Source organism: Pinus tabuliformis, chromosome 2_2, assembly GCF_031772625.1.
Source record: "Pinus tabuliformis cultivar Carrire ecotype Pingquan chromosome 2_2, CPIR1, whole genome shotgun sequence".
NCBI lineage: Eukaryota > Viridiplantae > Streptophyta > Pinopsida > Pinales > Pinaceae > Pinus > Pinus tabuliformis.
Genome location: NC_142300.1, coordinates 147,169,989 through 147,183,499, shown reverse-complemented (window position 1 = coordinate 147,183,499; position 13,511 = coordinate 147,169,989). Strand labels below are relative to the sequence as shown.

Genomic DNA, 13,511 nt, shown 5'->3' with positions numbered 1-13,511 from the left:
ATATACCGGCAAATGCCTTTAGCTGTTCATAACAGACATCAAAAGTCTTCCCTGCTTCCCGTTCTTCTAGCTTTTCCCCTATACATGCAATCACTTTCAGACCCTGCATCACTGCATATGCAGATTTTTTCCCAATAAACTGCAAAATAAATCATGGTTAAAGTTCTAAATCAGACTTCATTATCAGAAACACTTAAACCATACTATACTACCTTTCAGCATTGTGTATGAAACATTGAAAAGCACTCAAAAAAATGAAGCTCCCCGAAATCCTCTCAAAAAATTGAAGCTCACTGAAATCCTGGAACTAACTGTTGTTTAACCTATATAACATTGAGGGAAAAATATATCTCATATTACACATTATCAAACCCATCACTTATTTATTAGAGCTTAACAGAAATAAAGTCACGAGCCTTCAAACAATCAACCTACACTTTATACACAATAAAATGGACACATAATTCTCATATTACCTGATTATCCTCGCCAATGACATGTCTACGCTCAGAATGCCCATGAATCACCCACTTACAACCAATATCGTTTAGTTGTTCAACACTGCATACCAGGCAAAATAAAAGATAAACTTGATTAGAACATATAGCACTGATCATTGTTGGCGATTACTGAAAATAAAAAATAAACATTAATGTACATAATGGATCTTCAAAGGATACACAAAGGCCCTCGAAATCCCTGGCATGTAAAATTGGAGAACACTAAACCAGCCATGAAATATAAAAACATAACTTTTATTAAAAAATGGCTTGTCAAGACTGCTTAACCCATTGGGGATATTGGACCAGTTTGCAAACCATAGAGGCTGGTTCACAATTCAATTCAAAAAATAATGAATTTGCAAAATCATATAGGTCTGAATTTCCAAAACCAGACACAAAGGAAGAGGTGATGACAGATGTCGTTTACGAGGAAGGTACAGTGGGCATCAATATTGGAGGAAAAATTCTTCAAATCTTAAACGTACTTCTCAAAGCTCTATGACTTGCAATTACTGTAGTAAGAACGATCATAATGAGGAAGATTTTTATCTTCAACAAGGACATCATGTTGATCGGAATAAAGGTACAAGATACCATATAGGAAGAAGTAAAGGGAGAAGGCATCAAAGTCCTTTATTAGAAAAGTACAGTGGTTCTATAAACTGTGTAGTGTTCCTTTACCTGTTAACTAAGTTGCACAGGTACTGGTCAGCCATTGGAGAGAACGTACCCTAAGCTCCGGCGATCCTGTGAGCTTGGGAGCTGGTATGAAACGTTCCAAAATAGGCGGGAGTGTCGTTAGTGTCAGACTAGGAGGTAACTCCTCAAAACAATTTATGATATTCATTAAGGTTGGTCTTTATTATATACATGTTCGTTTCATATCCCGCTGACTATTCATATTTTCTATTATTTATTTACATCAATTTCAGTGATTCACCCAATCTTGATGATTAGGTGTCAACATTCCCCCCCTTAATCTGAAGGGATGTTGGTGAGTCCAAGCATCGTTCTGAATCTTTCAAGCTTTTCCCTTCCAAGCGCTTTGGTGAAGATGTCTGCAATTTGCTCATTAGTGGAACAATCACGAAGATGGATTGTTTTGGCCTCAACATGATGTCGAATCAGATGATATTTAGTATTGATGTGCTTCGTTTGATCATGAAACTTTGGGTTCTTGGCCAACTTTATTTCCGAGGTGTTGTCAATCATGAGTGGAGTCGATTGTACTTGTTTTCCCTGCAAATTTTCACGAATTTCCTTGAGCCACACAATTTCTTTTGTGCCTCAGCTGCTGCCACATATTCTGCCTCTGTTGTGGAATCTGGTGGAACTGATTGTTTAAGTGATCTCCAAGAGACAGCCCCTGATCCAAGACTCATAACATAACCTGAAGTAGATACCCCAGTTTCTTTGTCTCCATCGAAGTCTGAATCAGATTATCCAATCAAGCTGAAGTCGTCCACCTGTGGATACTTGATTCCAAAGTCTTGAGTTCCCTTCAAGTACCTTTGAACTCTTTTTGCAGCAGACCAATGTCCCTCACAAGGCTTTTGCATAAACCTGGAGAGGGTTCCAACAACAAATGAAATGTCTGGTCTGGTAGTAGTTAGGTAGTGTAGACTCCCTACAAGTTGTCTATACTTTCTTGCATCTTCAAATTCTTTTCCTTCAATGGATGTGAGCTTTATGTTTTGTTCCATTGGAGTAGTATGAGGATTGCATTCTGTCATGCCAAACATGTTCAATAGATCTCCAATGTACTTCTTTTGAGAAAGGAATATGGACTTCGGATGTTGAGATACTACAATACCAAGATAGTAATGAACATAGCCCAAATCAGTCATTTCAAAACTTTTCCCCAATTCCTTCTTTATGGATGCAATGTAGCTTTCATTGTTCCCTGTCATCAAAAGATCATCTACATATACCACAAGATATACAATTGTTTTGCCAAATTTCTTGACAAACAAAGTTGCATCATCAAGATCATAATGTTTGAAATTGACTTTCAGAAGATGCTCAGTGAGTTTTTCATACCAGGCTCGCGGTGCTTGTTTGAGGCCATACAAGGATTTCTCAAGTTTGCATACTTTATGTTCATGTCCTTTCACTGCAAATTTTTCAGGCTGGGACATAAAAACATTATCTTTTAGATCTCCATTCAAGAAAGCAGTTTTTACATCCATTTGATGGACTTTCCAATCGTTTTGAGCTACTAGGGCAAACAGTGTCTGAATGGTAGCCCATTTTGCTGTGGGGGAAAAAGTTTCCTCATAATCGACCCCTTCCTTCTATGCAAAACCTTTTGCCACAATCTTGGCTTTGTGCTTGTCAAGTGAACCACTAGCTTTATACTTGTTCTTGTACACCCACTTGCAGCCAATTGGTTTGGTTCCTAATGGAGGATCAACCAACTTCCAAGTGCTATTCTTTATCAGGGCATCATACTCCCTTTGCATCGCTTCTTTCCATTCATCATGAGAAGCAGCTACTTTGAAGGAAGCTGATTCGAAATCTGTAGACAAATTCAATTCACAATCATAAGAAACATCCATATCAACAGGTGAATCAGAGTCATCTACACCACCTCTATTTTGCCAGTTTGAATTTCTAGTTCTTGTGTTTCCAACCTCATCAAGATGAACATTTTCAAGTGTCTTTGTCAGCCACTTTGGGGTACCTTTCTCAGATAGTCCAGGTTGCTCCGTTGATTGAGTTGGGACTGAATCAAGATTGAGACTCCCAATTCTATCAATCACATCACTTAAAGCATCATCCATTGTTGCAATTTCATGCAGGGGAGAGTGTGCTTCAGAAGAAGATTCCACAGGTTGATCTAGTATAGGAATCCCCCCTTCAAGATGTGAAATCTGATTATCAAATTCTTGAAATGATTTTGCATTTGCGAATCTATCCAAGCGATCAAGTTGCCGCTCATTAACATTGTCTGTTTTGGATGATTCAAGAAAGATTATATATCTAGATACAACAAAATTTTTATTGACTTCATCATAGAGACGGTATGCTTTGGAGGTGTTTGAATACCCGAAGAAGATACACTTACGACTTCTTGCACCAAGTTTGTTTCTATGTACCTTTGTATCAAGGCATAATAGGTGGAACCAAAGACCCTGAGATGCTTTACCGAAGAAATGTGCCCATACCACATTTCATAGGGAGTCTTGTTTCTGATAGCATTAGATAGACATATATTCTTTATTTATACAGCACATAGAACTACATCAGCACAAAACATCATCTTTACATTTTTGAAAAACATCATGGAGCGCGCCATATTTAAGATTGTCCTATTCATTCTTTCAGCTACACCCTTCTGTTGGGATTATAAGGCACAATTGTTTGATGTTTGATCCCATGTTGGTGAAGATAGTTTTCAAATTCATTTTAAGTATTTTCTTTTCGATTATCAGTGCGAATAAAGCCAATATGAGATTGTGCATCATTTTCAATCCACGTATGAAAGTTCTTGAATGTTTGAAAAGCATCAAATTGGTTCTTCAATAAATAAACCCAACACATTCTGGTGTAGTCATCAATAGATGTCATCATATATTTATTTCCATTTGCAGAACGAACAGGCATTGGACCACATAAATCTGAATGAATGAGTTGAAGTTTTCTATGTTCTCTTGAATGTGAATCATGAAAAAATTGTTTGCTATGCTTTCCTAGAATGCAAGAATCACATTGCTTAAGCTCCCTAGGAATTGCAGGCAAACCAGTAACACCATTTTTCTTCAACAAGCGAAGGTTGTCATAGCTCAAATGTCCAAATCTAGCATGCCATAATAAACATGATGGAAGTGTAACTTCTTCATAATGAGAATTGTATGAGAAATGTTGTGCACGAGCAGAGGTACCATGCGGCTTGAGAAGACTTTCTTCTTCTATCCCCCTCATGACAAGTGAGTGGTCAGATGCTTTTCTCACCTCAGACTTGCCATCAAACATATGAATGGAGTGACCTTGCTGGCGGATGTGGACCAAGGATAGCAAGTTTCTCTTCAGCTGTGGGAGATATAGAACATGATGTAGAAGAAAGTCAGGAAGACCAGGATATTTAAAACTAATTCTGCCAAGCCCTAATAGCTTGAGTTTTGATTGGTCTGCTATGTATACTACTCCATCAACATTGTCGGTAAATTCTTCAAAAAAAATCTTTTCTATGAGTCATGTGGCAAGTTGCTCCTGAATCAAGCAACCAATCATTTTTCCAAGAAGCAAGTGAAGCATTAAATAAGTCTTCATTTACTCCAATATTACATTGTGCCACAACATAATGAGCGGATTCAGGTGCTTTACCTTTGTCTGTGTCATTAGTTTTACCTTTGGGTTGGTTTCTTTTCTGCCCAATTTTGTCCCAAGGTAACTTGCATGTGGAGGCATCATGTGATCCATTTCTTTTGCAGGGTATGCAATGCAAATCTGGCATTTCTCCTTGAGAGTGTCTACCCCCCCTGCCTCTGAAATATCTTACTCTTCCTCTTCGACCACCTCTTCCTCTGGAAGAATCTTGGGCAAGATTCTTTTCTTTATGAGCAAGGCACACAACCTTTTCAAAAGATTTTGGGGTTGTCTTCTTTCCAAAAGCTTTCTCTCTTTCAGCAAATTTTTTCACAAGAGAGTCAAAGGTGATATCTTTGAGATTTCCATTAGCTTGCAATGACTCAAGATAATTGGAGTAAGTAGGATAAAGTGACTTGAGAAAAACGATCAGAGGAATATCCATTTCAACCTTAAGTGGCTTTGATATCATGTATTATAGATTTTACTTCAGAAGCAAGAGCAAGAGGATCATTATTTTGTAATTCAAGAGTGAAGAGTTTAATCATGAGTTGAACAACTTCAAGTGCAGAGTGTGAGTCACAAAGTTCCTTCAGTTTTTGTATGGCTTCGAAAGCATTTGAAAATGGCGAAATATGGCGACTCACCTCTTCACTTACAGATGCTGCAATTAATGCATAGGCTTTGCTATTCTTATTTTCCCAAATGGCGAACTCCTTGTCTGAGGTAGGTTGTTCTGGCTCTTTTTCTCCGTCTCCAACACACACTCCTTTCCATAACTCATTGAAAATGAGGGTGTGTTTTATCTTCTGGGACCACTCAGAATAGTTCTCCTTGCCAGTGATAACTACTCCCACAATAGATATGATTGAATGCATTGTCAAATCTGAGTGCTGTAAAAATACTTCTGCTGGCAAGAAATGCACTTCTGGTGGTAATTTTGTAAAAAAAAATTACAATTCTCATATATATAGAGCAGAGGTATTATATGAGGGAGGGAGTATATAACAGAGGTTTAAATGGGGGAGCGCTTATATGAGGGAGGTGGGTTATGACTAACGAGACACGTGATATATTAAAAATAGTAATATATGGTATGCCTCTGGAATATTGAAATAACATAGTATTAAAACGCATATGACAGTGTAATACCAATGTAATACAACGTAATACGGGCATTGGTATGACAGTCCTATATTGAAACATAGCATTATAATGAAACACAGTGGGTATTCAAACGCATGCCAGAGGACTGGTGGTATGTGTAATATTACACCACAGTTATATTAAAAAAACACCCGTAGCATCGAAAAATTTTGGACCAGCATTCAATGTATGAAACGGATATGGAGTTCATTCAACGTATGCAACGGATTGGGAGAGCATTAACTACAGCATTCATATGACAGTTGAGCGGTAATAAAGGGTATTAAATAGCCAGTGTCATATGGGGAGTATTATGACAGCAACGGTTATGAAATAAGTGGTAATATAAAAATTGTGTATTAACCGGACAGCGTTCAACGTAATAGAGGAGCCAGGGACAGGTGATGGCATTGTGTTTAATTGTGCAAAAGTATGGAGAGGTATGTTGAGTTATGACAGCAGGATATGAATGCATTCAACGTTTAATGTAAAACCACAGTGTTATATGTAATCAGTTACAGTTCATCCGCCTGCTGCAAGAGCCACACCAAGGTCGCCCGAATATCAACCTTCCTTCCTCCTACGCTCTGTGGCAGCATTCAGACACAGTCCTCAACATTCCTTTGAACAACATTTGGAGTCTATGAATGTACACCAAACTATCACGCAAAGGGCAGAAATTAGACAATGATAACAGGCAGAGAAATTGACAAAAATGACAGAGTCTGGAGATGCTAGAAAAATGGCATAAAGGAGTTACAGGAACAGAAAACTAAAAATAAATGTTGGCTCTGATACCACGTCAGACCAAGAGGTAACTCCTCAAAACAATTCATGATATTCATTCAGGTTGGTCTTTATTATATACATGAGGGAGAGACTGTTCATTTCATCTCTCGGTGACTCTTCATATTTTCTATTATTTATTTACATCAATTTCAGTTATTCACATAATCCTGATGATTAGGTGTCTACAGTTAGCTACTTTGGAGCATTTTGGGAACTTGATGGTTCAGAAATAGGCGTTCGGGACATTGGTTTCTGCGTGGAGCGTGACTCGGGAGCCTGTGGGAGGTCTGATCTATCGAGGAGAGTCTAGAAGCTCCTCGATGGATCAGATCTCCCACAGGCTCCCGAGCCATGTGTACTGCACATTCCACGAAGCCCAATCAAAAACCCAGGAAAAAATGGCGCGAACATTCGGCGGCACATCACTGGTATCTTTTCTATATAATCAATCATCTAGAGTAAGTCAAGCCATCCAAACTACAATACTTTCATTCTGATTTCTCAGACTCAGAGTGGGTGAGGGGCGTAGCGTGTGTAAGGGACGCAACGACGCGGTGAGGGACGCAGTGAGGGTCTAGCAGCTGCATGTGCTTCAAAGGCCTAAGTGCTGCCATTGTCTAGGTACCTGTCATTTATGCATAGTTTTTTATTAATTATTTGGGATTCCAACGCTGCTGCTGCAATACGTCTGGCAGGAATTTCACTTTCTTTTAGTTTTTTAAATTTTCACTTGCTTTCAGTTTTTGGGATTCCATCGCTACTGTTGAAATAAATAGTAATAATCATTGCATTTAGTTTTTTCACTGCTTGGCGCTAGTATAGCCTGTGAGGGTTTTTAAGTTTATTGAAAAAAAATCGTTGGAAATGTTATTCCATTAGATTAAAGGCTTGGAAATTTTAATCCTTATTATGATAATACTAATCTGATGGTCAATCTACTACATATTGCTCTTTCCCTCTAAATATTAATTTCTATCCCATTAAATGCTTGGAAATTCGCATATTTTTTACTCTTATGCAAACGCGATGGCCAGCAGAGGCCCCTCTTTGACCTCTTGAACAATTTATGTTTCATTAAAATTGATATTCATACTGTGAAATCGCAGACTTAAATCTGCTAAAATTTTTCTCTCGCCCTAATAATTATACTCTATACTCTATCAACGGCTTAGAAATTATAATATTCAATGAAAATATAACTAATCATTAGATGACCATATCTGTGTTCTCAGGACAAGCTCGTATCAATCCTTGTGAATTTCTCAAGCTACTTGTCAACTTGGGCATTTCAATGCACACTCAATGTAGTTTCCTAGAAATGAGTGGCAGAGATACTCAGTCCCAAGTCGCCAATGAAAATTATATAACAAATTTGATGTGAGATCTCTGTTCTTTTCTCGTGAATGTAGATAGAAACTACAGCTACCCACTTGATCGCAATCTCATGGAACCCCCAAAAAGAGATAAAATCGACTATGTGTTCATGAATATTTGGATGCATTTGGATGTATTTGTTAAAACATAGAACTTATAATGTAACTGTGAAATGGAAGCTCTTATGATAGATTCTTATATTTATCGTTCCAGGTAATGGTTGGGATTGTATAGGAATGTGCCATATATATATATATATATATATATATATATATATATATATATATATATATATATATATAGATATCTATATATATATATATATATATATATATATATATATATATATATATATATATATATATTTAATGAGATTCTTGTAGTATTTGTAGAAATATGTGGGAGACTCGGCACACTAGCGATCCTTATCTTTGAAGTTTGCATTTATCATTTTAAATTTTTAATAATTAGTATTACTTATTTTCGTCTAAGTAAATTTGTTGCACTTTTGCTTGGTAGCAAAACTCATAACACCACCGCCTTTCATGTCTGATTGATATCTTTTAGTTTTTAATATTTTATTATTTTAACAGTATGAAATATACAATACAATTTAGTAATTTACTTTGTTTTTTTAATTTTTGGGTTGAAACTTGAACCTACAATCATGATGGCATTAACAATGTTAGTAGTTACAATAACCTTGAACTTAATTAAATTATAAATTCTAGAAATATTTTGAAATATTTTAATTAATGTTAGTTATTTATTTTTATTTATTATGTTTTTAAATTAAATAATTTTAAAATGTTTTTATAAAAAAATTCTTTCAAATTTTATTATATTAGAAAAAATGAATTTTGTTTATTCTACATTTTACAAATTTAATTAATATCTTTTAAATTTTTTATTTTTAATATCTTTTAAGTTTTTAACAATTTTAAATTCCTAGTAAGTTCTACTTCTAATCCTTTTTGTTTTTGATGTAAATTTTCAGTATTGATACCATGGATAGAGGGTTGGGTAGTCAACGTGGGGAAAGCAGGATGAGAACCCCACTACCTCCACAAGCCCCACAAGCTGAAGAAAAAAATGCAGAGACAACGATAGCTACCCACACTCAATCAAGCAACATTTCCAAGAAGCCCTTACTGAAGTTCATGAAAAAGATAACACAAAACAAGGCAAAAAATAGTGGCGGTTGTGAGGAATGGCAATGTACTTTGTGTGATCATGTATTTAAGGGTAGCTATACAAGAGTATGGCATCATCTTTTGGGCATACCTAGGTTAGGAGTGAAGGGTTGCACTTGCAGCCTTGAACAAAGAATGGAGATGACTAAGCTTCACATGAAAGCTAATGGAAACAATGAATGTGATAGTAGCACAGTATCTCCTAATAAGAGAGGTAGACATGAAGATTCATCCCAATGTATGAATGAACAAAGTCACATCCAAATTGAGCCTACTCAAGGGGGTTCTAGTACTAGGAGGACTAATGTAAGTGAATCCATTCAAAAAATGTACAATGTCTTGCATAGGGATGAAGCAGATGATGCCATAGAAGCTTTTTTTATGGCAAATGGAATTTCATTTAATGCAACTTGTTCACCATACTATAATGAAATGGTGAGAAAATTCATAATTGCAGGAACAAGATATGCACCCCCAGGTTACAACAAAATGAGGACTTCATTGTTAGATAGAGGGGTGACAAGAATCCATGGACTTATGGAGGACCTCAAACAATCTTGGGTTCAATCAGGTTGTTCAATTGTCATGGATGGTTGGACAGATATCCAACAAAGACATTTGTTGAATGTTATTGTCACATCACCAGCAGAACCTTATTTTTTAAAAGCAATTGATTGTAGCAGAAAAACTAAAGATGCTACTTTCATGTTTGAAATGTCGAATGATGCAATTGATGAGGTTGGTCCTTCGAATGTGGTACATGTCATCACAGATGAAACTCTTGTTTGTACTTTGTAGAGAAGCGGGATTAATGATCCAAATTGGATATAGGCATATCTTTTGGACTCCTTGTTGTGCACATGCCCTTAACAATATCTTAAAAGACATTGGTAAAATACATTGGATTGCAAAAATCATTTCAGATGCAAGGGAGGCATAAATGTTCATCTGCAACCACTATAATTCCTTGCCAATTTACAAGATCTATTCAAAGATAAATTTTTTAAAACCTGTTGAAACAAGATATGCCACATGCTTTCTTTTTCTTGACCACATGGTTGAGGTCTATGCATCTTTAGAAGCCACTGTTGCTTCTTCATAGTGGAATGCATGGACTGAGTCTAAGTCACCTTCAAGCAAAGAAGATAAAAGAAATGCTTCTTAATTAACCTTGGTGGGTTGATTGTAAATATGTCGTCCCTTTCACAAGTCCAATTGTGGAGTTGATCAGGTACGCTGATTCAGATTATCTTGCTCTTGGAAAAATATAAGAATGTATTGATACCATGGTGGGCAAGGTAAAGCACATCATTCGCCACAAAAACCCTTCTTTAGAGTTTTTCCATGACATCCACAAGTTGAAAAAGAGAAGATGGATTAAGCTCAACACCTCCCTTCACATGGCTACATATGGCCTTAATCCAAAGTGGTATATCGAAAGACCAAATAGAATTCTTCCTATTTATGATGACGAGGTAAAACAAGGGTTTCTTGATGTTATAACTAAGATGTATATTGGTTATGAAGCAAGTGTGATACGGGAGAAATTTATTGATTTTGGTACATTAAGCCCTCCTGCATTCACGCAAGATGCAAAGTGGGGCATAAAGCATCATGCTCAAAAGAAACCCCTTGGATGGTGGATGGGACAGGTCCCAGAGCTCCGAAAGTTTGCTTCACGTTTCCTATCTCAAGTTGTTAATTCCACAGCTGCTGAAAGGAATTGATCCACTTATAGCTTCATACACTCTGTTAAGAGGAATAGACTTCCCTCTAGGAGAGCATAGAAACTTGTTTATGTGCATAGTACTCTTCGACTTTGTTCAAGGAAGCTACCTGAATATTTAGAAGGATCTACTGCACGATGGGATGTGAATGTTGAATATGTTGCCCAAATTGACGATGATGATGACAATCCTTTACCAAATGCAGGATTGGTTGGCACACCTTTAGATGAAATTGTTGCATCTAATGATGATGATCTAGTCCCTTGTGAAGCTCAAGCTTATATGGATCTCCTTGATGTTGAAGATCGTACTCTATGATTATCTTAAGCTTTATATTTTTGTTGCTATATTTTGGCTCTCGGGCTAGTATGAACATAAATATGATTTGGATGGCATTTAGTTTTGGTTTTAACTTTTTATCGTTGTCTCTTGAATCATTTAAAAAATCAATTTGGTATGTACATTTAATCATTCAAAAAAAAAGTTTATACATATACGAAAAAAAATTATATAGAAAAAAATTATAAACTATTAAAAAATAATAAAAATTTCAAGTGAGGTTTTAATGAAAAAAAAAGAGTTCAAAGGGGAATAAATAAACCTTTATTTAATATATCAAAGGTGTAAAGTTTAAAGAATTAGTTGATATAAAATAAAATTAATAGAGGTCTATAAAGAAGAATAATATATATATAAGGGCGAATCGACTTTTAATTTCAAATGCCAACGTAGGCAAACAACCAGGTTTTTTTGGAAACAATAGATCATTATGAGTACATATTGCAATTTTGTGTTATAAAAATGTATGGCATAGAGGTTGACATAATTCTTAGTCAACCTTGGTTTAAAGAATTGGGTGCATTCATGTTAAACATAGAGAATAAAAACTATGTCATACATTTCGAGACATGACGACGAAGTCAAAATCGATAATGTCCTCATCAGAAGGCTTTAAGCATGTTATGAAATTGATACTTCAAATGAATCAAAACTCGATATTGGAGAAGCAAAAAGAGCTTGAGAAGGACATATCCAATAAAACGAAGAAAAATTTCGTTTAAAATATCATGTCCAGAAACTACTTGCACTAGTCAAAAAGTGTAAAACTAAGAAGCAGAAGTTAAAACAAGAGAAAGAAAGTTTTGACAAGAAAGTCAACGATATTCTATCAAAGAAAGAAGAAGAAAAGTTATGCTTAAAGGACCTTAACAAAAAATTATTAGAACAAATCAAGTGTTTAAAAAACAAGAAGCTTGAATGCCAAAATAAAGTTGACTCAGAAAATGAGGAACCCTTATGTCTCAAAAATCGTAATCAAAGTCTACTCAATCAAATTAAGAAACCTAAAAATGATAAGAAATCATTGAACAACAAATTAGAAGAATTTATCAAGAAAGAAGTGTCGAAGTCTTCAATCCAAGTTGAAGAAAAAGATATGAACTCTGACCCAGTGAATATCACAACTCACGCATAAGAGAAACCTATAGAAGTTAAAACCAATTCAAATATTGCAGTTCAAACAATTGAAATTCAAAGTGATGATTCAGTAACCTACTCAACAACAACAATACCTAAAGTAAATGAGGAAATTACCACACACATGATAAGGGGAAATCCAACCAGCAGAACTCCTTATCGACATTCGAACCATAACAACAGACAACTAAGTCAATCTATATATTTGAACCATTCAGAACAGAAACAACAAATTTATGCTCCAAAGAATACTGAAGCTTGCAAATTTCAGTCCTATGATAATGTTTCATTACAAATTTCTAGTGATCGAAAGATTCCATAGAAGATTAATCTAGGATGGTCAGATCCATTCTCAGTCTAACAATTTTGTTTATCACTTAGAGCATCATATCATCCAGTATCAACGAAGATGAAAGTTCAGAGGCGAGAATATACTCGAAACGGGAAAAGAGATCAAGCCCTTTCATTATTAAGCTTTTAGGACAAAGTTTTTTGAACAGGAAGACATGTTATGAATAAAATATATATAAAATAATATAAATAATGTAAACAATAAAAACAATAAATGATGATTAAATAACTAGCAATTAGTTAATGAAGAGGTATGTCCCGAGGGAATGATTGTTCGTGAAGAGGTACCTGCCTAGGGTATATAAGCAGGCCCTCATTCTCATTCGTAATCATCTCATATATCTGATATCAATTCTTTTATATAATATTCAATAAACAATTATTTGTCCTACAATGGATGTCTTTGTCTTCAAAGCATTTTGAAGCTTACTCTATTGCGTATACGAAGCTTGTTCATTACATTTGTATTAGAGCATTCCTATCAGTAAACGAACTTTGTTCGTTACATTACCCTTAAACCTTAAACACAACCAAGTATACAAAAGTAAGAACCATCTGCTTCAATGACAAAATCAAGTAAATTACCTACTGCTTCTTTTGCTGAGTGATCTCCTTGCTTGAGAGACAAGCAGCTTTGCTCCTTT

The 13,511-nt window shown here is 35.6% G+C and overlaps 1 protein-coding gene across 1 annotated transcript in view; it reads right to left on the bottom strand.

Moving 5' to 3' along the window:
- TIM (triosephosphate isomerase) overlaps positions 1 to 13,511 on the bottom strand; it is a 353,432-nt gene that overhangs the window by 126,912 nt on the left and 213,009 nt on the right. The window contains exons 5-6 of the mRNA XM_089404394.1: positions 477 to 561; positions 7 to 139 (exon numbers count right to left, since the gene is read on the bottom strand). Coding sequence (XP_089260520.1) covers positions 7 to 139; positions 477 to 561 — 218 coding nt within the window. The remainder of the gene's footprint in view (positions 1 to 6; positions 140 to 476; positions 562 to 13,511) is intronic.